This window comes from Crassostrea angulata, chromosome 1, assembly GCF_025612915.1.
Source record: "Crassostrea angulata isolate pt1a10 chromosome 1, ASM2561291v2, whole genome shotgun sequence".
NCBI classification, from domain to species: domain Eukaryota; kingdom Metazoa; phylum Mollusca; class Bivalvia; order Ostreida; family Ostreidae; genus Magallana; species Magallana angulata.
Genome location: NC_069111.1, coordinates 21,585,511 through 21,613,316, shown reverse-complemented (window position 1 = coordinate 21,613,316; position 27,806 = coordinate 21,585,511). Strand labels below are relative to the sequence as shown.

The following is a 27,806-nucleotide window of genomic DNA, read 5'->3' as shown; positions in this document are numbered from 1 at the left end:
CTGATAAATAGACAATGTTTACATACAAACAATAATTCTTTCAAGAAAATCAACTGTCCACAAGAAATATTTTGAATTTCATTTAATACTTATTTATTCTTAATACGTAACAGTAAAACATGTAACAACACAATTAACTATCTGTAATCACCTGCACTTGTGCCATAGGTATGGTCATTGGTTGGTCCAGTTCCACTTGAAGTGGTGCGACCAGCTTTTCTTGTCCAATCAAAATTGTCTGTAGGATCCTGTTGATAGTTACAAATGCTGGCATCTTCAAAGTCACAGAAAGCTAAAAGAAAAATGAAAACCCCATTAACTATCTATTATTCCTCCAACTTGATTTTTCCTGATAGAAATACCTGTAATGGTAATGTTCTCATAATCATTTCATTAAACCTTACCAGATGGTCCGTTGGTGCAGGGACCATTTAGAATTGAGACGTCATCCAGCGCCATATCGCCTTGATATCCACGCCCAGTTATGCCTTCGAAAACCACCTGTAATCAACACACAATAATAATATTAACTCACCATCCATCTTATCTAGTGCACTAATCACAAAACAATACACGATCCTATATGACAACACACCAGATCTCCATTTTGGGGCATCACATCGACCTTGGCATTAAACCACCGATTTCCTTGATTTCCGATCTTGGTCCACAACGGCTGACCGAGAGCCCCACCATGCTTCAGTCTCAGGTTAATCCTGTTGACATTAGCACCATACATGTGGTACCAGAAGTTGACACACACGATTGTGGACACTCGCAAGGGTGGACTGAGGAGTCGGGCTGTTTTGTTGTTGTTCACGCTAGCCTCAGTGTAGATGTAGTAACCAGACTTGCCCCCTGTAGTGTGGTCAAATGAAGGACCAGTGCCTGATGAGGCGGTGCCCCCAGAGTCACGAGTCCAGTCCAGATTCTCCGTCTTGTCCTGCTGCCAGTTACACAGATCTCTCTCAAAGTTACAACTCAACAAAGGAGCTGCAAATCAAAGATTGTAATTATTCCATCAGAATTAATGTCTATACATGTAAAAAAAATTTACATATTTTCCAATGCAAAGGCTACTTTATGGCAATTGAGAACAGTGTATAATAATCACCTGCTGAAGGTCCAGGGGTGGGGGGAGTGGACACTGATGAGGGTGTGGTCTGTAAGTTACAGGTTCCATCCAATAGACTGATGTCATCCAAGGCAATGTCTCCATGGTAGTCTCTTCCTCGGACACCCTCAAACACAATGTTATAGGCCGAATTTGCAGATATTGTTGCTTGACCTTTAAACCACCCTTGACCTTTGTTTCCCGAGGCTGTGAAGATTGTCCTGTTGGTGGACCCATACATCAGGTACACGTTGAGTGTTCCAATGCCTGCAGTGAAACATTTATATGTTTCATTTATAATACAGAAAAATAATTTTCTTCAACAAAGTATGAATAGTACAATTTTGGTCAGAGGGCCGTTTTTGGTGGTTAGTTAACCAAGTTGTTTAGTGCAAAAAAGAACCTGGATCAATATGACATTCAAATATAAATAGAATGCAATCGAAAGCCTTTTACAACAAATGAAAAAATCCTGTCGTCTGAGACAGAAGCCTTTAAATTAAGATAACCTTACTTTTGTAATCCAAGTCTTGTTTCCCCTCTTACATATTCAAGAAAAGGAGGGCTCTTGTTCACCTTTTTAGGGGCTCTGAGCTTATTCTTGTGTGTTTGGTTCTTATTTATCATCATAGGAATTTACAACTCACCAGAGCCATACATGCTGTACCAGAACTGTAGACATTTGCCTGTGGTGGCAGAAAGACTGGAACTCTTGAGCCAGGCCCGGTCTCCCTGCTTCTGGGGGTTACTACTCTCAATGAACACATAATATCCAGAGCCTGAGTTTGTGGTGTGATCTACATTGGGCCCAGTGTAGAAGGAGGGAGACAGTCCTTGGGATCTTGTCCAATCAAATTCATCGCCTTGGACATTGGAATAGCCACAGAGTCCCTGCTCAAAGTTACATGAGCCAGGAGTTGCGCAGGCGCCAGGGACAATGGAAATATCATCAATGGCAATGTCGCTGAAGTAAGAGGAGCCGATCACACCCTCAAACACAACCTGCAACGAACAGATGGATCATTCTAAACAAATCAAATTAACAGATTGGATGTACAATTAGTTCTTGTACTTATTAATTATCAGATAATCAATGGCCCTGGATAGACTCATAGACTGTATCCGCATCATAATCAGACAGGTTATAATACAGGAGAATACTGTAGACAGGTTAAAATTTTGCCCCCGTTTTATTTTCGCCCTTATTGTCAGCGGTCGAATTTAAGACTAGGTGAATCCTGATGTCTCAAATATCTTTCTTTTAACACAACTTTGTCAGGGCTAATTCAAGACGGGGCGAAACATTGTGCAAGTGAAGAAGGGCGAAATTAACATGGGCTGAAAATAACTCTGTATACAGTACAATTAAAGAAGCAGTTAACCTGAAATTGGCTGGAACTCTGCAGGGTGACCTGAGCCACCTGCCACTTGCTACCCTGGTTCCCAGACTTGGTCCAGACTGGACTGCCCAGTGACCCTGAGGCCTGTGTGTACACATTGAGGGTACCCATGGTTCTTCCATTCATGTTATAGTAGAATGTCAAGCATTCCCCATTAGAACTGGGGAGGTTAGGGCTCAGGAAACGAGCTTTCTGTCCACTTGTTCTGGGTCTTGAGGCCTCGATGTACATATAGTATCCTGTAAACAAACACAGTGTACATTTTACCATATCATCCAAGCACTGGTACAAGCAATCAGATAACCTACTGGTTTGTTTTTTATTCATGCATTTGATGAATTTAAACTTTGCAATTAGATTGCCGATGTATTTATTTTATTCACAGATGTTTATATCAAATTTTTATGTCATTAACTTTTTTTTTAACCTAATTGAAAAAAAAAAAGTCTACGTCTAAAAAATATACAACTTCAGAGGTGACATGTACATGTAAATATACTTGATGTCTTCCTGTAAAAAAACACTATAAAGCAAGATCAACTACAGGTAGATTCTATTAGAAAATTCAATTCATATGAATGACAAGTCGCTATTTCATGCTCACTCCATTTGAATGGCCTTGACCTACCTGTGCCAGCTCCTGTGGTGTGGTCTCCTACTGGGCCTGTGCCAAAGCTACCTGTACTGTTGGAGTGTCTGAGCCAATCAAAGTCATCGGTTGTATCTTGTATCCACCCACATGTACCCGTCTCAAAGTCACAGTGGGCTATAGGGAAATGAAAAGAAGTCCGAGTTGAATCATATTTTTGCTATCATGGCAAACAGTTACAGAACAAAAATGAATGAATTATTTTCTTAAGCTATGTGTACAGAGATTGTTACTAACTTAAAGTTGAAGGTGTTTGCGGTAGTGAAGAGTTGACACAAGGCTGTGTATCAAAGTTTATATCATCAATGGCAATGTCTCCTGCCCAACCATTGCCTACAAAGGCCTGGATCATCAACTACAGAAAAAAATGTACATGCAATTAACATATAATCAGTGAATAAAACTTATATACTTTAATCCATTTCCCTCCTAACTACACCCAATTAAAGCCTAACTTGTATCAGGAAAGAGTACACAGTACAACTTGAACCTAGAGAGCATATCAGTCAAACCTACAAGGCGTAACTTATTACTGGAAAACTTAACTCAGAACTTGAGATCTTTTTTAATTCATAATACTAAAAATACTAAAACCTATAACTTAGTGCTGTATAGCATGTTAGTCATACCATGAAGTCAGTGGTGCTGTTAACATTGATAACAGCCTGATTCCACTTGTTCCCTTGGGTGCCCCCTTTGGTGAACTGGAGGATCTTCCTTCCTCCAATCATGCTGTAGACACTGAGGACTCCGATGTGTGGTCCAAACATGTGATACCAGAAAGTGAAGCAGTACCCAGAGAGGCCAGTGGGGGGAATCAGAGGAGACAACAGAACGGCATTGTCCGAATATTTTTTGGATGATGCTTCTATGTAGAGATAGTTGCCTAGTAAGCAAAAGAAAAAAGAAAAATAAATAACTTGACCGATATTCAACAAAAGAAAGTGAGATCGTTATTCAGTCACATTAAATTGTTTAATTTTATTGCAAATAACAATTAATTTTTCAAATTAACAAGACTATGTTTTTTTAATAACTACAATTTATATATAACTGGATATTTACCAACTGATGTTCCACCGTTAGGATCTGGAAAAAAATGAATAACAAATAAAGTATTGTCCACTTTTAAAATTTATCATTTTCAGCATCTTAATCATAAAGCTATACGAGTCTAGAGTAAGTAGGCTCCACCTACTTTGAACCTGGGTGTGATCTTGCTGTGGTCCAGTTCCTTGACTTGGGGTGGTGCCATTATTGAGTGACCAATCAAACGTGTCGTTCACACTCTGCTGCCAGTTGCAGATTCCATTATAATCAAAGTTACATGAAATGTCCTGGTAACCTGGAAAGTAGAAAATTGACTTAAAGTATAGCTTATATATACTGTAAATTCCTAATTAAACGCGAGGAATTAATATCCGCGTAAAATCGCGAGAAGCCCGTCTCACGAATTTTAAAATCTCGCTTATAATTTTCAAACATATGTAAACTACATGAAACTATGCTAAAATTTCGACATTCGCGATTTTATGTTCTCCCGATTTGATGGAAAATCGTTGAATCGCGGAATTAAGTACTCGCGTAAAATAAGGAATCTACAGTAATACAATAAAACTATCCACTACTTATATCATTTTGTGAGAAAACTGAAATATATAAACAAAAAAAATCAAAGCACTGCCAGTGCTCATTATATAACTTCAGTTAACATAAGCTGGACTATACACTTGAGTTTTGCATAGAAAACATTTGCATTGTAAACAATAGAAACAAATATTGTTTTAACAGAACTACATATATTCATGATGCATTCTCACACTAAAAGATGTGGTTTCAGCAAATAAAAGAGGTTATATTACGAAGTAAGTTCTATATTATTTCTCGACCAACCAGTTTCTATTTTAAACTCACACACAATATAATAAAAACTGTTTAACATTATACCCTGATAATCCGGCGATGTTACACAGCCTGAAGTCAGATCCACCGAGATGTCGTCAACAGCGATATCACCTTGGTAACCGTTACCACGAATACCCTCGAACATCAACTGGAAGGGTTTGCTAGAGTACTGGGTGGGAATGTTCATCTGTCCCTGCATCCAACTATTTCCTGCTGCTCCATATAGTTTCCACAGTCTGGCCTCATTCGTGAGAGAATCGGCTGTTGTGTTTGTGAGAACATACACACCGAGTGATCCAATGTTTGCTCCATACATGTAGAAGGAGAAGCTCAGACAGGCAGCGTTACTCTGGGCAGGGAAAGCCTGACTGATGTATCTGGCCTTGTCTCCCTGAACTCGTGGGGCACTGCTTTCTAGGTAGATGTAGTGGCCTGAGGCATTTTGGAATGTGTGGTCAAATGGTGGACCAGTAAACCGACTGGTGGTCTTACCACTGGAGACCAGCCAATCAAAATTATCATTTGCTTGAGTGTTAGACCAGCTGCAAGACGATTCAAAGTCGCAGGCTCCTATAGAATAGAATAAACATTTCAAAGTTATTGTAATTCAAAATGTGCAAAAGAAATGTAGAAAACACATGGGATGGAGGCATAAGGAACACTAAGGTTTCATAAAGATTCTTGAGAAGCTGATGTTGTCTTAATTTTTTACCAAGACTTTGACATGCTCCTGGTGAACTAGAAATGTCATCAATAGCGATATCCCCTTTATATCCATTTCCTCGAACTCCCTCAAAGATAACCTGTAGGAAAAAATTTTTGTTTATGGATTGTATCACTATTAAAAAAAAAAATAATCACATTACATGAGAAAAAGTTTAACATTGAAAGAAAATTATATCCTTGAAACAGGCTACATACTCTGTAGGTTCCTGAAGGATTGAGAGTGGCCTGCCCTTGGTGCCAAGGCTGTCCCTGGTCGAAGTTTCGACTCCATATTGGTTGAGCACCAGGAGAGGTTCCTCCATTGGTTTGATACAAATTAAGAGTGCCTACATTCTGTCCATACATCTGGTAGTAAAATGTCAAACAGATCGGGGATCCAGGGTTTTGAGGAGTGTACTGGGGACTGATTAAGTGGGCAGTGTTGTTGGGGGCCATGGGAGCGGAGGATTCCATGAACACATAATGTCCCTGAGGGGTGCCCAAGGTGTGATCAGCGCTTGGACCTGTTCCAGATGTGGCAGTTCTTCCAGCATGCCTAGTCCAGGTGAACCTCTCTGTAGGAAGTTTCAGTAGGTATGCACACAATGTGTTGGATTCAAAATCGCATGCCATTGGATCAACTGCAAAGGAAGGTTGAGAGAATTTTGTAATGATCTATATTCTGACTCACTATACAAGCACCAGATAACTTTTTTTAGACTTGAAAACATTTGGTATTTTTTTTTAAAACAGTCAAAATAGAATAATAAAATTGAAGTGATATATGAAATTTTACTTAGAAATGAAGAAGAAAAGATGTAAAATCAAGTAAACAAAGCATTATTTTACTAAGAATTTTAAGTCCCTATAGAAAAATCATAAAAATTGTTCTATTCACCTCCAGTGGTCTGGCATGGTCCCAAAGACAATCTCACGTCATCAATGGCAATATCTCCACGGTAACTGGTGCCCCTGACACCTTCAAAGATGACCTGGTATGCATTGGACGGTGTGATAGTAACTTGTCCCTGAATCCACTTATTTCCCTGAGTCCCTTTCTTGGTCCACAGTGGTGTGCCCAAGCCAGGGGATCCACTTTGTAGATAGACATTCAGTGTGTTGACATGGGTACCGTACATGTGGTACCAGAAGCTGAGGCAGCGAGTTTGTTGGTCAGAGATTAAGGGACTCGCTAACTGTGCCTTGTCTCCAGGTCTCCTTGGTGCAGATGACTCAATATACACATACCAACCATTGCCTAGCAGAGAATCAAAAGGAAATATAGAAGATATACATGGACTATGAACACATACCACACAAATCTTGTTACACATTGTTTTCTATTGAAATACAAGAGATGAATGATTCTTACGTGTTCCGGTTGTGTGGTCATTGGTGGGTCCTGTCAGTGCAGTCCCTGTGGGGCCCTGGGCTCGAGTCCAGTTAAACTGGTCCCCTCCCACTACCTGTGTCCACTGACATAAACCTTTCTCAAAGTTGCAATCGTAGACAGTTGGAGCTGAAGGCAAAATGAAGATGTATAAGAAAAACATACCCCCAAAAAACTATAATACATGAAACACTCAAAGGAGCATGTATTCTCCTACAGTAAATTCCTAATTAAACGCGAGGAATTAATATCCGCGTAAAATCGCGAGAAGCATGTCTTGCGAATTCTAAAATCTTGCTTTTAATTTTTCGGACACATATTAACTCATTGAAACTATGATAAAATTTCGGCATTCACGATTTTATGTTTTCGCGATTTAATGGAAAATCGTTGAATTGCGGAATTAAGTACTCGCGTAAAATAAGGAATCTACAGTATCTATTAATGTTGTGTTTGCTCTCACCTGGTGTCGCCACTGCAGCGGTGGTGGTGCTCACTGGTTTAGGAGTGGTACTCTGTATGGCAGGGTTAGCACTGCTTGGTTGCACTAAAATACAATTTCAAATATCTGTATCCTTACTCAATAGTCCAATGAAAAAAAAAAACCATGATAATTTTTGTTTTAACTTAACAAATCAAAATGGTTGAAGAGGAAAAAAAAACTTACAAGCACAGTTGTCCCCAGAGAAGGTGATGTCATCAATTGCCATATCTCCTTGGTAAGAAGAGCCACGAATACCTTCAAACACCACCTACACAAAACCATGCATGTAACAGGGTATAGTAACAGGACTCTCTGAGGTATATACCAGTGCATGTATAGCAAGCGGTACACTAGACATTGACTGCATTAGTACTTACATTGACTGCAATAGTACTTACATTGACTGCAATAGTACTTACATTGTACTGTGTGTTACTGGTGACTGCAACCTGAGCAGAGTTCCAAGAGTTGGCCTGATTTCCAGACAAGGACCATACTGTCTTGTTGCCACTGGAAGTTACAACATAAACATTGAGGGTACCAATGCCGGAGCCATACATGTGGTACCAGAAGTGGAGGCACTGGGTGGAGGCCTGGAACTGGGTACTCTGGAGGCGGGCCACATCCCCTGGGACTCGGGGAGCACTGGACTCGATGAAGGCGTAATGACCTTGGAAAAAAAATGACTGTTGATACATTTTTGTGTTCTGGGTTTTATATTTGATGTAACTTTTCAATTTATAATTTTAATTTATCATTCTCAGAGGAAATAGTGATATACATGAAGTTCCATCAATATTTCTGCATAGAAAATAAGTTTTCCTTATTTTTCAACACTGAGGTAAAAATTTTAATAAACTGATGATGAATACACTGCTGATCAATTCTGTTTTCTCATCTTCAAACCATTTGAATTTCATGATTCCATTTCAAGAGAACATTATTCTGTTAACTGTTTTCTCTCTTTGGACAACATTTCTTCTCACATTATCAGATGGTCATTCCTATCTTTGATACACCATTAGGTGTACATTAACATTACCAGATTGGTCCTGATTAACAGTGTGGTCTTGTTGAGGTCCAGTGAAAGAACTAGCGGTGCCTCCACTCCCAACCAACCAATCAAAGTCATCGTTCTGTAGATTCACCCAGGTGCAGAAAGTTCTCGTTTCAAAGTCACAGTTCCCTACAAACCAGTAGGTTTTTTTTTTAAACATGTATGTGTAAAGTATATACTGGTAGTTGGCTTTGACAAACAAGAGGCCCATGGGCCACATCGCTCACCTGAGGAACAATAGGTATGATAAAATCAGCTCAATGGAGTCATAATACAAACTATCTGGACAATATACAATAATTCATGTAAATCCTGTATAAATAAAATCCATTTTCCCCTGGATATTCTTATGTTTATAATCATTAGTCCCTTTTCTAACAGGATGATTTTATAATAGTCATATCATGTGTTGAGTATTGCAGTTCTCAAAAAGATCCCTAACAATAGTTTATATATGGGATATAAACGTACAGTAAACTCTCAACCTTCTCGTGAGGCCAAAGAATTGTCCTGGGGCCAAAGTCTTAACAATTATAAAGAATCATCTGGCTGATTAGTTTCTGAGAAGATTTTTAAAGATTTACCCTATAAATTCCTTTGTTAAACTTTGACCCCCCCCCCCCATTGTGGCCCCACCCTACCCCTGGGGATCATTATTTTCACAACTTTGAATCTACACTACCTGAGGATGCTTTCACACAAGTTCCAGCTTTCCTGGCTGATTAGTTTCTGAGAAGAAGATTTTTAAAGATGACTCTGTTTATTCCTATGTAAAACATCGACCTCCCATTGTGGCCCAAACCTACCCCCAGGGGTCATGCTTTTCACAAATTTGAATCTACACTAACTGAGGATGCTTCCACACAAGTTTTAGCTTTCCTGGCTAATTAGTTTCTGAGAAGAAGATTTTTAAAGATTTACTGTATATAATCATATGTTTAACTTCAATCCCCCATTGTGGCCCCAACCTACCCCCAGGGGTCATGATTTTCACAACTTTGAATCTTCACTACCTGAGGATGCTTCCACACAAGTTCCAGCTTTGCCTTCGAATTAGTTACTGAGAAGAAGATTTTTAAAGATTTACTGTATATATTCCTATGTTAAACTTCGATCCCCCATTGTGGCCCAACCCTATCCCCAGGGGTCATGATTTTTACAACTTTGAATTTACACTACCTGAGGATGCTTCCACACAAGTTCCAGCTTTGCCTTCGAATTAGTTACTGAGAAGAAGATTTTTAAAGATTTACTGTATATATTCCTATGTTAAACTTCGATCCCCCATTGTGGCCCAACCCTACCCCCAGGGGTCATGATTTTTACAACTTTGAATTTACACTACCTGAGGATGCATCCACACAAGTGTCAGCTTTCCTGGCTGATTAGTTTCTGAGAAGAAGATTTTAAAAGATTAACTGTGTATATTCCTATGTAAAACGTCGATCTCCCATTGTGGCCCAAACCTACCCCCGGGGGTCATGATTTTCACAAATTTGAATCTTCACTACATAAGGATGCATCCACACAAGTGTCAGCTTTCCTGGCCAATTAGTTTCTGAGAAGAAGATTTTTAAAGATTTACTTTTTATATTCATATGTTAAACTTCGACCCTCCATTGTGGCCCCACCCTATCCCCAGGGGTCATGATTTTCACATCTTTGAATCTACACTACCTGAGGATGCTTCCACACAAGTTTCAGCTTTCCTGGCCGATTAGTTACTGAGAAGAGGATTTCTAAAGATTTACTCTATATATTCATTTGTTAAACTTCGACCCCCCATTGTGGCCCCATTCTCAGGTGAGCTAAAAAGGTTAAGTTTACAATTCAATAAGTTGGTTTCTGGAAGAACAGATTTTGAAAATTTTCGTAATAAATATTGACAATTTTTTTTACTTTTTAAAGCGCTAAGCATAGCTCAGCCCTTTATTGTCGTTAGACTTCAACTTCCGGTGCATCGAATAACCGCCCCCTATAAGCAAAAGTATACATCATTTAAACTGGTTAGGGAACCAGTTTCAGGGGTTTATGCACATAACTGCACGGGCTATTGTGAATCTAATTTATGGGTTATTGTGAAATTAATGTACGGGGCTTACATACATCATTGCAGGGACTGTCGTGCAGTGATGAGGAAATATAGTGCGTATACAGAGGCTGAAATGCTATATACATATATCTGTTATATACATACAGAAGCTGGGTTAGCGCTTTTCAGTACTATCAGTACTTTGATTTAATCTTTAGCTTTTAAGATCTGTGTACAAACATAGAATTGTTAGCAAATCTCTGTATCTTGCTTATAATTCGAAGCAAACACTCAAAAATGGCTAGTAAATAGAAATTGTTAACAATTAAACACCAGAAACATGCACTACATGTATAACAAATAAAGAACACAATTTATTTTTTCGAAATGAATCATATATATACATGTATATACCTACATTTTTCCGTAAGCGATATCAAACTCTATTTAAACTGAATAAACTAGAGAAAATGCCGAGCATCTCAACAAAAACCTATTGCATTAATCTACCATTACGCAAAAAATAATGCCGAATTACCGATAGAATGAATTGTATTTCAGTACTCCTACATCAGATTTTGCTTAATTTGCGCAGGTAAACAGTTAACGTAACTGTTTGATTTACCGAAGTCTCTGTTTGATTTGATACGTAAAAAGCACGAAATACAGACGACAGTTTCCAGGTTACAAAGCATAAATAATGAAAACGGAACGAAAATCAGAACAAGCTAACATCAACGTCATTAATCTCAGCGAGATTCGTCGAGACTGAAAAATTTTTGACGGACGTCTCTTCCGAATCTCAGACCAGTGCCACATAAAGTGATTCGGGAAAATTTGCCCCAACTTCGGTCGGTTGTTATGTTAGAAATACGCTGAATTTAATCATCTGCTCGCTTCAACTTTTTACTTTGAACATCCCTTTAACTCCCTATCAACATAAAATGTTAGTTTCCTACCGTTAAAAGATTTATATCCCACAAAATATGAACTTGTTTATTTTTCAATTCATTTCCACACTCATTCACATCTCCAATGCTGAAGAGTTCCAGTCAAGGTCACAAATAGCCTGTTTCAGAATATGTCGTACTCAAAGGTTTCAACCTTATCATTTTATGAATATTACATTATAAAATTAAAAGGTTTAGTTATAAATACCGGATATTTCCTTTTAATTTATTATAAATTCCATATTTTATTTTTTTGGCAAAAAACTTGACATCTAACTGCATTTATAAAGTTTCTGTTTGCCCATTATAGTTTTCTACGTAAAACTACGAATACGACATATTTTGAAACCTTGACTGGAACTCTTCAGCATTGGAGATGTGAATGAGTGTGGAAATGAATTGAAAAATAAACAAGTTCATATTTTGTGGGATATAAATCTTTTAACGGTAGGAACCTAACATTTTATGTTGATAGGGAGTTAAAGGGATGTTCAAAGTAAAAAGTTGAAGCGAGCAGAAGATTTAATTCAGCGTATTTCTAACATAACAACCGGCCGAAGTTGGGGCAAATTTTCCCGAATCACTTTGTGTGGCACTTGTCTGAGATTCGGAAGAGACGTCCGTCAAAAATTTTTCAGTCTCGACGAATCTCGCTGAGATTACAACGTCATGTGTGAAAACTGTCAACGCATTGAAATATTTAGCCTCAATTTACTTCACAAATCGGCACCAATATATTTTTCATGTTTCAAAAATTTCCCTTCATACGCGAACTGTTGCACAACAAGCAAATTCATCATAGTCAGATCGACCCTTTTTCGTATAATGTCATGGCTGCTTTAAACAAAAAACCTCGTTTTAGAAGTATGGAATACGAGTCTTGGTAAAATGGGTAAGCAAAACCGGGCCGTGGCAAAATAAAAGCCGGGGCAGATCGGCAATCGTCAATTCCAAATACGCATTATTTTGCAGCAATATTTACAGCAAATACAAATATACTGGTCCATCAAATATCCTGAAATTTTAATGAGATTGGCAGATTAATAACTGCTTATCTTTTGTTTTGCCCAGGCCAAGTCTTGTCTACCCATTTTACCGGATGCCGAATCCGAGGCTATTAAACTGATTGAAACACGCCTTTCCTTTATTATTATTTTCGTAATAACTCAGATTTGAAACAGAATTAGACCTTAATTTTTGCAATTTATATTTTCCTTCCCATAAGGATAATTTATGCTAAACTACGTTGAATTGGAATCAGTAGTTCTTGAGAAGAAGATTTTTAAAAATGCACCCCCCTTTTTCTACAGTTTCAAGGTTTTCTCCGCTTTGAATACAGATCGGACTTTTATTTCTGCAATTTATATTCGCCCTCCCATAAGGATGCTTTGTGCCAAATTTGGTTGAAATTGGATAAGCGGTTTTAGAGAAATGTAAAAAGTTTACAGACGGACAGACAGACGGACGGACAGACGGACGGACGGACGGACGGACGACGGACAAAAAGTGATCAGAATAGCTCACTTGAGCTTTCACCTCAGGTGAGCTAAAAAACAAAAAACCAATCCTGATATTGATGTTACCTGGAAGGGTACAGGTTCCTGGTGTAACAGATACATCATCAATAGCAATATCCCCTCGGTATCCATTACCAATTATTCCCTCAAAATTAATACTATAGTTGCTAGTAGTTGATTGGATGGTAGTTTGAGCTAGCAACCATTTGTTGCCTTGGTTGCCATTTTTACTCCACATTTTTTGTGAACCTGAACCAGTCTACAATTGGCGGATGAATACCATGAGGTTTACAACAGTTTCATAATAATACACTTTTAAGTTTAACACTCAAAGATCACACCAAATCAAAAAAATTATAAGCAAATTACTACTTCACCTGTAGATACACATTGAGAGTTCCAATATTGGTGCCATACATATGGTAGTAGAATTGTAGGCATGATCCAATCGTAGATGGGTAGACGGGACTGACCAACCAGGCTTTGTCCCCTCGTCGCCGGGGGGCGCTGGACTCCGTGTACATGTAATGTCCTACAACATGGGGTAAAATTATCTACACTTCCAGTTTTAATCCTTGGTACTTTTTTTGCATGGCTATCTGTTGTACTTAAAACAATATCCTTAATGACAAACAAAATGAATATTTTGTTCTTAAGTACCTCTTGCAGTTCCATAGGTGTGATCACTGGTGGGGCCAGTGAAGGAACTGCCAGTTCTACCGGCAAATCTTCTCCAATCGAATGTGTCATTCCCTCGTACATTGGTATAACCACAGATTTTGGTATCCTCAAAGTTGCAGCTGTAACCTTTGAAAAGAAGCCATGGTGAAAATCAGTTTGTAAATATCTTTAAAAAATATATTTTAACAAATAAAATTTCATCGAAAATTTAACTGATAGTTGACTCTTACTTGATCCTGTGGGGCAAGGTTGGTAGGAGTATGTGATGTCATCAAGAGCTATGTCTCCACGGTAACTGATGCCACGTACTCCTTCAAACACCAGCTGGAAGTTCTGGGCATTGACAATGTTGACAACTGCTTGGTTCCACTGATTACCCAGGGTTCCTATTGGTATTGATGAAAAAAATATAAATACTCTATTTCATATTACCGGCCCATAGATATTTTCAAAAGAATAAAACAAGTTTGCAGTTGACTTTTGTTACAGTATATATATGCACTCATATTACAGAAAACCTCCTGAAGAGTAAGATTTAAACACTAGCATTTTTTATTTACATAAAAATAAAAAAAAATATTTATCAACTGTCTCCTAGTTCCCCTTCAAGAAGGGCCTGCATCTCCTTTTTGTCCCCCCCTCCCCACCACCACCACCCCACCCAAATCTTGTGCTGTGAGCTGTCTCGGTTCCATTATTTACCTGTGTGGCTCCAAACTGGAGTTCCCAGTTGTCCACCACTCTTGGTGTAGACATTGAGGGTATTGATGTGGGTGCCATACATATGGTACCAGAACCGCAGACAGGCGCCACTGGTGGGAGTCACAGTCTGAGAGATGAGGCGGGCCGTGTCGTTGGGTCGTCTTGGACTAGAGGTTTCAATGAACATGTAGTGTCCAGAGGCTGCAAGTCCATACAAATAACACAATGAACATAGTTATTGAAATTGTGCATGTAACAAAAGGTGATAAGTTGTGTCTCAACCTGGACTTGAACACAGGGATTTCTGGAGTATTGTGCCAGCACACTAACCACTAAAATATTGAAACTAGAAAATTGTCTAACAAACACAATCCACTTAACCAGGGACACTGACATTTTCCCCTCTTTATAGAAATTAGTCCTCAAATTTCTTTGAGTTAATAAAATGCTGCAAAGCATCCTTAATGCTGAGAAGCAATTTGTTCCTAAGAAATGACAGTGGGATGGGTGCAAAATGTAACAGGTAGAATTATAACACCACTTTTGAAATCTAAACTGTATACATAGTGTACTGAAATTAAAATCAACTTAATCGTGATTATATGGTTGCTCTATTGACTAAAGAACTGCATAACCATACATCAATTCAAAACAACCTGTATACAAAATTTTAAAAGGAAAACCATTCAAATGCAGAATGTACAAGTACCATTACTAAAGGTGTGATCAATGGATGGTCCAGTGTTGGCTGATCCGGTTGGTCCATTTGCTCTCGTCCAATCAAATCTATCGGATCTGTCCTGAGTATAGGAACATATGCCACTCTCAAAATTGCAATCAAATGGTGAAGCTTGGGCTGGGTAATGTAAAGAGAAGATTCATAAAGAGATATGATCACAAAAAGAACAACAGTCAGAAAACTGTTATAGAGATAATTAACAATTGTCTCTGCTCCGACTGACCTGGAGGTGTAACTGCTGTGGTCATGGCAGGAGCCGGTGTGTATGGAGAGTTCGGAGTGGAGGCTGCCGGAGGTGTAACTGAAAAATTGTGGAATCAACAACATCCATTACTTCAATCCCTATATTCTACAATTTCTTATTCAATTATGATACATAAATAAAAAAAAACATATTGTAGTTTATCACCATAATTAACAAACTTCTCTTTTGCTCCATTCAATATTTCTTCAATGCATACCGGTATATTTTACAAAGATCTACAGATCAAGGGTAGAGTGCCAATTTGAGGATGATTCTTGGAAGATTTTGTGAAATGAAGGTGTTAAAAGTGGGGTTTTTTTGTATGATGATAAGTTATGGAGATACAAGTATATATATGATTGCGAAATGACATGTCTTCTGCATTGATGAATTTTTTTTTAATCTCAAGAGAAAAGATGAAGGTCACTGGTCGAAGGTTCATTGTGATGGTGCATGTTTCTTACTCGGACAGTATGAGTCAGTGATAGATATATCATCAATGGCTATGTCTCCCTTATAGCCATTGCCTCTCTGTGCCTCAATTATCAGCTGCAAATAGGTTAGAACCAGAGTGTTTGTAAATGAACACGCATGTGATACATCAATTTTGTAATTGTATTATAAACTCAAACTTGTAATGCTAAAAAATTATTAAATAATCATATTTGATAAATCATTTATAGATTTAGTTTTATTGTTCGAATATTGAGGGTCTTAAAAATTGTTGTTTTAAGATATTTTATTTGTGTTATACTTATCTTTTAAGTATTTTTTCAACATTCAAATATGAAAGAATCAAATAAAACAATGTTCCATCAATATTCCTAGGAATAGTACCAGAAAGTTGTTGGTACTATCCCCCCCCTTATAATATTGCATGATTCCAAACAAAATCTGGCTAGGCACAAAATAAAGGTCAGATCATGCCAAAGAATTAAGATTTAATGACTAAGTGTAAAAATTGAATAGGGCACTCACAGTGAACGGTGTGGTACTGTAGTAAGCCACTCTTCCCTGTTTCCAGTCTTGCGAGCCTTGGTCACCAAACAAGTCCCAGATCCTGACTGCGGTACCGTTCTGTGGCTGAACAAACACCCTCAGATGTCCGATGTCTGAGCCGTACATACTGAACCAGAAGTTGAGGCACTTTGTGGCGGTGGCCTGATAAACAGGGCTGACCAGGCGGGCTCTGTCGTTTGGTCGGCGAGGTGCAGAGGACTCAATAAACAGGTAATGACCTAAATAAGACAGAAAGAATCAAGAGTTGTTATGCGCAACATAAGTTTTAATATGATTCCTAAAAAAAAATTCTTTTTGGGGAATTTCAAAATTTGTTTCTTAACTGCTTTCTAAATTATTTTTGGTGTTACCTGCAGAGTTTCCGAGTGTGTGGTCATTGCTGGGTCCTGTCAGCCGACTTGTTGTTCCTCCTTTACCTTGCAGCCAATCAAATTGGTCTCCTGTTTGGGCATTTGTCCAGGAACATGTGCTCTCAAAATCACAAGAAGCTGTAGAATATTCAAAACATTTAAGTGATATCTGAAATTGATTAGGTCCTTCAGAATTTCTCAGTTTCAAGAATCATTATTGTTTCTATGTACTCAAGTCTTGTTTCAAATTATTTACTTTGGGAGCTGCCACAGGGACGAGCTAAAGTTGTGACATCGTCCACTGCAATGTCTCCAGCATATCCAGACCCAACTACACCCTCAAACCCAACCTATCAAATATTTTCATATACCATTAAATATAATTCAAATTTGAGCAGAATTTCTTAAAGTTATTGATCTGATTTTGATATTTTTTATCAACAAACATCCCTATCTCACCTGGTAGTTGGTGTACACTTGAGGAATAGTCACTTGGGCAAACACCCACTTGTTGCCTTGGTTGAGGCTTTTTGTCCAGACTGTTTGGGTTCCATTGAGTTGAACAGATTTGACAAAAACATTCAGCGTTCCAATGTGTGGTCCGTACATGTGGTAAAAGAACTGGAAGCACAGAGGAGAACCACCCGGGACCTGGGGACTCAGAATACGGGCCTTGTCTCCACGGCGGCGAGGGGCACTGGTCTCAATGTAGATGTATTTACCTATATATATCCAAAAATGACAATTTTACAGGACTTTGGAAATTTGAGTACAAATATTCAAGGAAATTGATAAAGCTGCTGCAGAGTAACCCACCAGTGGCTGTTCCTGAGGTGTGGTCTGCCGAGGGCCCTGTTCCTGATGAGGTGGTATGGCCTGCTTTAGGTGTCCAGTCGAACTGATCTGTCTTGTCCTGAGTCCAGCCACACAAGTTGGGGCTCTCAAAAGTACACGCAATTCCACCTAATTCAACAGAAAGACAATGTATCTAAGTTATCCCCTTGAGATTATAGCAATTCAGACTATGACGGACTCTTTACTCTATGAACTGTTCCCCTCACCAGCCGATGGGCAGGCTCCAGTGATTAGCTTGATGTCATCTAAACCAATGTCTCCACGGTAGCCTGTTCCAACCAAACCCTCAAAGACAATGTTGAAAGCTGTGGTTTGAGCAGCAATTGGCAGCTGGCCCTTGTTCCAACGGTTTCCTTGGGTACCATGTTTGTTCCAAACAGCATTTCCAAGTCGTCCATTTTTCTGATGAATAACCATTTTTAAAATTTTACTACATATACACAGCAGGTATGGGTACAGGTACCATTTTATTTTATTTTCTCATCTACTTATTAAAAATGTCTTCCTTTTACCAAACACATGTATCGTTCAATAATGAAAATTTCATAACGAATGGTCCTTTATTTATTAAGCTTACTCTAGGGAGTTATAAAATAAAAAGTCAGAAATTTTCATGTGCATCCATTGTATATAATACTATGGTGTCCCGATTTCCATGATAAAACAATGATCTTGTCAAATATATATTGTTACACATATTCTTACTTTGATTTTTGGGATGCATTGACATAACAAGAAAATCCATGAAAATTGTTGTTCAACAAATATTGATTGAAACCACAGTAAACGAAGATCATATGGCGATTAAAATTCCTTTTTACATTCAAAAGAAAAATTAAAAATGCATATTGTTGATATGATAAGTGACAATAAGACTGTGTCCTGACCTTGAGGTAGACATTGAGGCTGTTGATGTTGGCTCCATACATGTGGTAGTAGAACTGCAGACAGTACTGTTGGTTGGCAGGGACAGTAGCAGACACCAGTCGGGCACTGTCATTCAAGTGTCGGGGACTAGAACTCTCAATGAAAACGTACCAGCCTTGTGCTGTAAACATACCATAGAATCATACAATTTTCAAATTTCCATTTTTTTTTTTTTTTTGGACGATTGAAATACAAATTCGGTGTGAAAATACTTTTTGCAATTACAGCAGAAGCACATATTTTCGTTGGGTCAAAATTTTGTTGTTTTTAAACAAAATGAAATTTCGCTGGCATTTTATTTCGTCATATCGTAATCTCTTTGTAATCATTAATACTTGGGTTAAAAATTCGTCATTGATATAAGTTCGTTGATTTTTTACTGCAAAATAACAAAATTAAATCCTTAACGAATATTTGTGCTTCTGCAGTATAATAAAATGAAGAAAAGATACTAAATCAAAGAAAAATTTTTGCTTCATGTTAAACAAAGGCGAAGCTTACGGTTTTGCTTGGTGTGGTCATTGGTTGGTCCAGTGTTGACTGAGCCGGTGGGTCCCTGAGCACGAGTCCAGTTGAATACATCCGACATGTCCTGCTTCCAGCTACAGTAATTGGTCTCAAAATCACAGTCATACTGAGACTGGGAAACTACAATCACAGTACGTACATATTAAAACATCAATCTTATGCTCATGGGAGATCTATAAAGAATTAAAGCATGAAAAGAAATCATCTTTTTATTTTTTTTAAAAATTTTACATACCAAATGGAGGAGGCGTCGTTGTAGCAGGGACTGGAGTAGTTTTGGATGCATTCAGGGGATTGGCTGTGGCTGGGTTAACTGTCAACGAAAAAATGAATAAAAATTACGGTAGTGAATTTTGCTATCATTATTGAAAAACTGAATAAGTTGCAATAAAGAAATAAGATATTCTGAGATATAATTTTCCCCAAGAGACTCGCGTTATCTCTAACCTCCACATCCTGTACTTGTGAAAGTGATATCATCGACTGCAATGTCTCCTTGATAGTTTCCACCTCGGATTCCCTCTATCACAACCTGCGGATAAGGAAAAAATAGTTGTTAACAAAGATGAAAAAAAAACAACTTGTTTATGCATTTCATTCCTTGATGGATATGATCGTAATCAAATCTTGATATATTTTAGTAAGTAAATCCAGGAATAAAATACTGACTGTGTAAGAAGTGGACATTTTCGGTATAGGAAGCTGTCCCTGATTCCATTGGTTCTGTTGGTTTCCACTCAGTGTCCATGACAACACGTTTGTACTTCCATTCACGTAAACATTCAACGTTCCTGTTTGCATAATTTTTGTTGTTAATATAAATCAGTGAAATGAAAAATTCTCTTGCATATTGCTGATCATCATAAAAAGGCTGCAAGTTTGACAATATCATTATTACCCTATAGTGTTAAGTTACCTACCAACACCGTTGCCAAACATGTGGTACCAGAAGGACATGCATCCTGAGGAGGTGGTGGGGTTGAACTGGGGGCTGACTAACCAGGCCTTGTCCCCGGCCACTCTGGGGGCAGAGGTTTCAATGAACATATAATATCCTGAAAAAAAAAAAATTAAGTCAGATCTCAATGACATGGAAATTCTATCTATCAAAGTTAAAAAAAAAAGAAATACCTGGTAATCCATTAGACCGTACTAGTTATCCAGGTCTACACAAGAGTGTACTTACACCCTTGTGTAGACCTGGATGACAAATTTATTTCCTATGTTAAAAAGAAATTATGTTGTTTTACCAGTGGCTTGCATTTTTAAAATCATTATTAATTGAAACTGTGCTGAAAATCATTTATTTGTACCAATGGAATGTTAAGATATAGGGATTTTGACAAATTATTTATTCATTTACTTCATTGAATGTTACATTATTTTGCACAAAGATCTATAGGTGCACTTGTTTAAAACAAGAATTACATTGTGACGTCACGTTTTATTTACACCCAGCTTCAGCAGATGGTACGGAAATTTACACCCAGCTTGTCAACCAACCAGTTCTTGCGTTACAAGCGACATAGGATATAATGAAAAATACCTAGGTTATTTTGTTGGGTGTGGTCATTCTGAGGTCCTGTGAACTGACTGTTGGTCTGGCCCTGTTTTCTTAGCCAATCAAAATTGTCCCCTTGGTTTGTGTTCCTCCAAGTGCATGTGCCCTTTTCAAAGTCACAATCTCCAAGATTTCCACAGGATCCACTACTTATTAGAACATCATCAATGGCTATGTCACTTTGGTAACCATTTCCAATGATACCTTCAAACACCAACTGTAAAAAAAATACCTCAGAGCTAAAAATTTCATTCCATTTTTTTCAAATGCATTTACTGAATTGATTATGTTTAACAATTTGTCTCTCAAAGAAATACCATAAAAATGAATCAAACTAAAGGGTTCACTATCTACTTTCATTTTAAAAATGAAATGTTAATGATACTTGAGAGTGTAGATTTCCACAATTACAGTGGATCATCAGTATTTTACCTGCCATGTTGACTGCTGGATAACAGAAACTTGTCCCTTGAACCAACTGTTTCCTTGGTTACCAGACTTGGTCCAGACTGGACTTCCAAGCACACCGCCTGACCGAGCATAAACATTGAGCGTGCCCATGGTGGTGCCATACATGTGGTACCAGAAGCTGACACAGGAGCCAGTGGTGCCTGGATTATCGGGACTGATCAGTCTCGCCTTCTGTCTTGGTCGTCTGGGTCTGGAGGACTCAGTGTAAAAGTAATGTCCTACAGGAAATTGAAGATTTATCCCAGTCTGTCCCTTTATTTCATGATTGCATGTTATGATGTATCAAATATTTTTTAAAATACTAAAATTCACACAAAAATTCAAATGAATTTTGTTTACAACAGTTGAATATACTCTGAATATATCTTTATTTATTGGAACTGTATGAAGACTATTGTGTTTCTTAGGAGTCAATCTATCCATCGAGGTTTATGTATTTTTTTTTTTATTATCAAAGTTGCATATTTGTGTTCCAACTACACCCCCATTTGTTACGTGTACATACCTGAAGTGGTGCCATAAGTGTGGTCATTGGGGGGTCCAGTGCCTGTGGAGGTGGTCCTACTGCTCTTCCAGGTCCACTGAAAATCATCACGGGTGTCCTGCACATAACCACAGTAAGTTCTGTCCTCAAATGTACAAAGTCCAGTGGAGGTAGTACCTGAAGAAAACATAAACAGAATCAAGTTTTTTTCCAATGAGTTTTGCAGTATTTTGACAGCTCTATTTCCTCATTTATCAAAGATAAGATCAATGGGCAGACGGCATTTTCATGTTGAAAAAACGATAGGAAAATTAGTGGTTACCAGAACAAGATCCCATGGACACTGAGATGTCGTCTAGAGCAATGTCTCCTCTGTAGCTGGTCCCTCTGACCCCCTCAAACACGATCTGGTAGGACCTTGAGCTCTGTACATCCACTGAGGCTTGGTACCACTTATTGCTGCGAGTTCCAGTCCGACTCCACACTGGAGGGCTAAGGGAACCCCCAACCTTCGTGTAAACGTTCAAGGTGCGTACAGATGTACCGTACATGTGGTACCAGAAACTCAGACATATGGTGGTGTTTACGTTGATGGGTTGACTGATTATTCTTGCCGTGTCGTTGACACGTCGTGGGGATGAGGTCTCTATGTAGATGTAGTAGCCGCTTCCTGTGGTGTGGTCACTGGTAGGTCCAGTGTTGAGGGTGCCAGTGCTTCCTCGGACTCTGGTCCAATCAAACTGATCGTCCTTTGCCTGCGTCCAGGTACACAGTCCAGACTCAAAGTTACAGTCCCACTGGGATGGAGCTAAAACAATTCCAGAAGTAACATGAAAATTCTCCGTGTAATGGCGATATTGTGTCAATATTGAAATATAAAGAAGCTTGTAAATAAAATTATCTTTCATTAATAAGATTTTTAAAAAATCGTCTTTTAATTTCAAATTTTAAATATTAATTTTTTTATCACTTCTTCTATTTCAGCACATATATTTTTAAAAAATCTTAGTCATTTTCCACATTTATCAAATTGGATGACAATGGTAATTTCTCAATTTCATTTGTTGGTATTCACCATTTGTGGGTCCCTGTGTGGTGGTGACTGTTGTTTGTGGTGCCAAGGTGGATCCAGACATAGCATCAGGAGGGTTTGCTATAAATCAATGTTATCAGTAAGAACTTGATCTATGACTTCATAAACACTTGATTTCATACACTGTTCATTAGATATGCCTGTGCTAATCAGAAAAATGCATCTATAACATTATATAAAATATTGACGTAGCAGAGTCTCACTTCGGCATGTCCCACTTGTGACAGTGAAATCATCAACTGCTAGAAAGCCTCCTCTGCTACCTCCAAATACCCCTTCCAAGACAACTCTGTAGGGGGTGGGGCTGTTGATAGGGAATTGACCCTGGCTCCACCGAGGGTTCTGGGAGTAGGTCATTGACCACAGTGATGTAGACACATTACCCTGAATTGTAAATTGAAAAAGATCTTACAGCTAGACTTTAAATTAACTTATCTAGCATCTTCCATTTTAATTCGCTTATACAGTAATGGCATGTATACATTTTGAGGAAACACAAATATACACTCGTCTGTATACTGAAAAATCAATTTATGAAAGAGAATTGACCCCACTTTAGCAGACAAATAGCCTTTTATTATCTATGTAAAAGACACTCCATACTAACCTGTTGTACATAGACATTGATTGTCCCAGTGTTACTTCCAGAGATATAATACCAGAATCTCATACACGCCCCAGTAGAACTCGTGGCAGACAGGGTTGGGGAGACAACCTGGGCAATGCTTCCCTGAGGGAGGCTCATGGCTCCATTTATATACAAGTATGTACCTACAGTGAAGATTGTCACATACATATCTATTATGTGCATTACTAAATGAGCACAGGTGATTCAATATTTGACTGACATCTTCGGTATCCCTTACGTTTAGGTGGAAATATCAACCAAAGGGTAAAACAATACATGTACACATTACTGTAAATGGATATTGATGTGTAAGGATTTTGTAAAGTTCTGATGTGATACATTGTACAGAAATCACTTTCTCATAAGGAAATATTTTTGATATGATAATCTGAATCTTTTACTATCCAATTCTACAAAATACATATTTGTATCAAAATAAATTAATGCATATGATAAATGCATGTATACTCCATTGACACATCCCATGACTACAGCTTCCAACCTATCAATTAATTAATCTTCTTGATTTGAATATGTGTAATGACACTGACCTTTTCCAGCTCCAAAAGTATGGTCTCCGCTGGGATGGGGTGAGGTCCCACTGTAATTCCCTGACTGTAGGACCCAGTCATAGTTGTCTGTCTTACTGTTTCTCCAGCCACAGAAACTGTTCTCAAAAGTGCAGTCTCCTACACAGTGAAAATAACATGCAATCATAGAGACAATGCACCTGAACCACATCAATTTATTGAGGCTCTAACACAACAGTCCACTCATATATACCTGTCCTGAAAGAAAGTAACCAATAAGTTCAAAATGACCACTGTAATCTGTTTAATTATATATTCCAAAATAATCATGACAAATAAAATCAAGTAAAAGACAGGCATGCAATGAAATGAAAAAGAATGAGAACTGCTGACTAATCCATTTAAATCAGAGAACATATTAATATTTTTTTTCCTACATGAATTTATATATATATTTAAGCACTTACGCAAACACTGATAGTTGTAACAAAGCAGAAGCAAGCTGGCCGCAGACAACACAGCTGTCTCGACAACTTCTTACTCTATTCACACAAGAAGGCATCGTGACAGCTGAATTGCTTAGGCCTTCTGATTAAGCTAGGCAAAAATACAGATACTTATCGGAAGCAATCGAAGTCATTCCAAAGAAATATCAATACCTCCTCAGTTATTGCAAAAAAGCCTTGTAAGCCTGAGCAAAATTTGGCATTAATTAAAAGCAGTACGAATTCAAAATAATCAAGCAAAGTTTATTAATATCATAAATCTATCAATCTACACCTATGCATGCATGCTGGTAAATCCTGTATTGATATTATAGATACATGTATGTACAAAGCTCACATGTTATGAATTTACTAATCGTAAAATGGTCTAGAAACTATTCATTCTTCTTGTTCTGGAAATATTGGACCAAAAAAAGAGAGAACAAGATAAGACAATACCAGAAAGCATGAAAAGCGGTACACTTTGCAATAATTATCATAAAAATCAAAATTATTTATTAAAAGACATTTTACTCCAAAACCCTGCAGCACAAGGACAAAATTTAACAAAATAAAACAATTCTAGGGCACTCTTTTCGAACAAACAAAACTAATTGACAATGACATCCAGAACAATTTACGAATCTCATCTACATGGATCACTAAAGCCTTTCAAAGACACTAACAACACATTCACACTTGTAGGCAACCCAAAACACTGCTATAAACGATGAAAGCTTAAATGTAACATATACACATACACATTAAACACAATATACACTGTACTACCTTATTGCTCATGCACATTACATGAAGTCAGGTAGTTTAACTTACCTGGATTAGGACAGGTGGACAACAGTTTTACATCATCGATGGCTATGTCGCTGTAGTAACCGCTTCCCACCACCCCCTCAAATATAACCTAGAATTCGATGTACAATGATAAGTATATATATCAATAAATTTTTAAAGGACAAAATACAAATTAACTCATGCATAACAATAATATTTGCACCACTAGGCACTTCATAATGCCATATGATATACACTTGATTTTATTGAAGTCTTGTAACCATTTTAACAAGACCTTGGACTTTTGGTAGGACATAACTTTCTTTTTCTTGCATCAAAACAATGTAAAAATTACGCTGGTTTTGATTATAATCTTGTAGATTTTAAAGAGCCATGGCTGACAGGCCAACAATGAAATAGACATGCCTACGTCACATAGCTGTTTGACAAAACTACCCAAAGTCCAAGCTCTTGTTAAAATGATTCTAATAACCATGCATTATTGAATTTAAAGTTTTCAGATGTATTCTTACACTGGCTACAGTTGGTGTTGGTAAGCTGACATATTCCTGCATCCAGATGTTTCCTTGGTTGCCGGAGAGTGACCAGATGGGTGAGCCAATGACTGGGGTTGTGGCGGACATGTCCGCGGCGTAGACGTTGAGGGTCCCCATGGTTCTGCCAAACATGTGGTACCAGAAGGAAATACACTGACCAGCCTTGGGGTTAAATTTCGGGGTCCATAACCTTGCTGCATCACCTCTACGCCGAGGAGCTGAACTCTCAATGTACATGTAATGACCTTAAATAAAGAAAGAAACCATTACAATGAGAAACTAACCAAGAACAGTATCCAGGATATTTAGTTGTAATGAAGAATTCCATTCAACCTTCCACTAGCAAGTACTAAATAGTATTGTCCAACCAATTTTGTTCATGTATCCAAGAAAAACCATGGTATTTTTCAAACTTATAGCCAAAAATAATAATAAGGACCTCTGTTACAACATTTGAAATACCTGTTGCTGTGCCATAGGTATGGTCATTGGGTGGACCTGTGAACCTAGAATTCGTGGTTCGAGTCTTGCGTGTCCAGTTGAAGCGATCTGTGGTGTCCTGTATATACTTGCAGATGTCAGCACTCTCAAAGGTGCAGTCAATGGTGGACATTTGGGTGCCAGGGCTTGGGGAGGGTGTGGCTGCATTCAAAGAAAACGACATAAATCATGATAATATGCAACCTTAATAATCATTAACTTTCCAAACTCTCTTATTAAACAAATCATTATCACAATCTCCGCATTGCAGATCTTAAACATTTCCCTGAGTCTGACTGACACTAAGAAAACAAGTTGAACATAAATTGTAACAACAATTATGATAATATGCAACCTTAATAACCATTAACTTTCCAACCTCTCTTATTAAACAAATCATTATCACAATCTCCGCATTGCAGATCTTAAACATTTTCCTGAGTCTGACTGACACTAGATCCATACCTTGTGAACAGCTTCCTGCAGTCAAAGACACATCGTCAATAGCAATATCCCCAAGGTAACTTGTGCCACGGACACCCTCAAAGATCACCTTAAAATTTTTTTTAGGTATCTTTACAATTTTGTATCATATTGGTTCATGAAAGATTAAAAATCCTTTTAGACTACATATCTTTACCAGCAGAGAAATACAATATCAATATAAAGATGGAAGTTGACCAGCTTTTACTTACCCTACGGTTAAACATGTATCTAGATCAATATTTAATTTTACTCACATTAGTGACTCCCTGGGTGAGTGAACCTCCAGCAATCTGTAGCTGTCCCAGCACCCATGCGTTGGCCTGTGTCCCCACCCTGGTCCAGTCAGGACTTCCCAGGGTGGCGTTAGCACCTGTGGCTAGGTATACATTGAGGGCCTTGACGTGTGGACCGTACATATGGTAGTAGAAGCTTACACACTGGGCAAAATTGCCATTGATTGTGGGGCTGATCAGACGAGCCTTGTCCCCGGGCCGACGCGGGGCTGAGGTTTCAATGTACATGTAGTACCCAGCTACAAAAAAAAAGAACCCTTTTTTTATATATTTGTGTCTTCAGGAAATGAATGATAGTTTCATCATCAGTTTACATCTACTTCATATAACAATTATGAGGTTAAAGTTTTGCATTTCAAAATTTAAAGCAGGTAAAATTTGTTATGATATACTTTATATGACATAATTTGCTATGAAATAATTTTATTTCATCAAAATTGCTATACTTATATATATTACTTCTACAGAAGTTTTAAAAAGAAAACTCTGCACATACTCTTTGATGTGTGGTCACTGGCTGGCCCTGTGCCCCTGGATTGTGTGGTTCCTCTTTGGCGCCGCCAGTCAAAGTTATCCGTCTTATCCTGAGTCCAGCCACAAAGGTTTGTGTCAAAATTACAGGGAAATCCAGCTGTAGATTACAAAATATACACAGGTATTTAGACTCTTATTATATATAATGCACATTTCACATACA

General features: G+C 38.0%; 1 protein-coding gene across 1 annotated transcript in view; it reads right to left on the bottom strand.

Moving 5' to 3' along the window:
- LOC128179824 (MAM and LDL-receptor class A domain-containing protein 2-like) overlaps positions 1-27,806 on the bottom strand; it is a 61,180-nt gene that overhangs the window by 33,160 nt on the left and 214 nt on the right. The window contains exons 2-55 of the mRNA XM_052847509.1: positions 27,606-27,740; positions 27,071-27,348; positions 26,796-26,883; positions 26,313-26,492; positions 25,827-26,095; positions 25,336-25,423; positions 24,038-24,175; positions 23,466-23,629; positions 23,062-23,242; positions 22,841-22,918; positions 22,088-22,573; positions 21,787-21,942; positions 21,243-21,499; positions 20,796-21,027; positions 20,170-20,304; positions 19,919-20,040; positions 19,697-19,781; positions 19,485-19,562; positions 19,223-19,369; positions 18,682-18,842; positions 18,001-18,196; positions 17,756-17,902; positions 17,399-17,661; positions 17,196-17,289; positions 16,940-17,077; positions 16,548-16,807; positions 16,034-16,118; positions 15,549-15,626; positions 15,296-15,442; positions 14,587-14,787; positions 14,115-14,270; positions 13,864-14,010; positions 13,581-13,735; positions 13,270-13,462; positions 8,690-8,833; positions 8,067-8,317; positions 7,831-7,915; positions 7,627-7,710; positions 7,146-7,292; positions 6,672-7,031; positions 5,990-6,414; positions 5,781-5,871; positions 5,111-5,638; positions 4,362-4,508; positions 4,229-4,252; positions 3,793-4,049; positions 3,401-3,518; positions 3,143-3,280; positions 2,497-2,753; positions 1,762-2,116; positions 1,115-1,381; positions 596-993; positions 405-501; positions 152-292 (exon numbers count right to left, since the gene is read on the bottom strand). Of these exons, the coding sequence (XP_052703469.1) occupies positions 152-292; positions 405-501; positions 596-993; positions 1,115-1,381; positions 1,762-2,116; positions 2,497-2,753; positions 3,143-3,280; positions 3,401-3,518; positions 3,793-4,049; positions 4,229-4,252; positions 4,362-4,508; positions 5,111-5,638; positions 5,781-5,871; positions 5,990-6,414; positions 6,672-7,031; positions 7,146-7,292; positions 7,627-7,710; positions 7,831-7,915; positions 8,067-8,317; positions 8,690-8,833; positions 13,270-13,462; positions 13,581-13,735; positions 13,864-14,010; positions 14,115-14,270; positions 14,587-14,787; positions 15,296-15,442; positions 15,549-15,626; positions 16,034-16,118; positions 16,548-16,807; positions 16,940-17,077; positions 17,196-17,289; positions 17,399-17,661; positions 17,756-17,902; positions 18,001-18,196; positions 18,682-18,842; positions 19,223-19,369; positions 19,485-19,562; positions 19,697-19,781; positions 19,919-20,040; positions 20,170-20,304; positions 20,796-21,027; positions 21,243-21,499; positions 21,787-21,942; positions 22,088-22,573; positions 22,841-22,918; positions 23,062-23,242; positions 23,466-23,629; positions 24,038-24,175; positions 25,336-25,423; positions 25,827-26,095; positions 26,313-26,492; positions 26,796-26,883; positions 27,071-27,348; positions 27,606-27,740 (10,032 nt within the window). The remainder of the gene's footprint in view (positions 1-151; positions 293-404; positions 502-595; positions 994-1,114; positions 1,382-1,761; positions 2,117-2,496; positions 2,754-3,142; positions 3,281-3,400; positions 3,519-3,792; positions 4,050-4,228; positions 4,253-4,361; positions 4,509-5,110; positions 5,639-5,780; positions 5,872-5,989; positions 6,415-6,671; positions 7,032-7,145; positions 7,293-7,626; positions 7,711-7,830; positions 7,916-8,066; positions 8,318-8,689; positions 8,834-13,269; positions 13,463-13,580; positions 13,736-13,863; positions 14,011-14,114; positions 14,271-14,586; positions 14,788-15,295; positions 15,443-15,548; positions 15,627-16,033; positions 16,119-16,547; positions 16,808-16,939; positions 17,078-17,195; positions 17,290-17,398; positions 17,662-17,755; positions 17,903-18,000; positions 18,197-18,681; positions 18,843-19,222; positions 19,370-19,484; positions 19,563-19,696; positions 19,782-19,918; positions 20,041-20,169; positions 20,305-20,795; positions 21,028-21,242; positions 21,500-21,786; positions 21,943-22,087; positions 22,574-22,840; positions 22,919-23,061; positions 23,243-23,465; positions 23,630-24,037; positions 24,176-25,335; positions 25,424-25,826; positions 26,096-26,312; positions 26,493-26,795; positions 26,884-27,070; positions 27,349-27,605; positions 27,741-27,806) is intronic.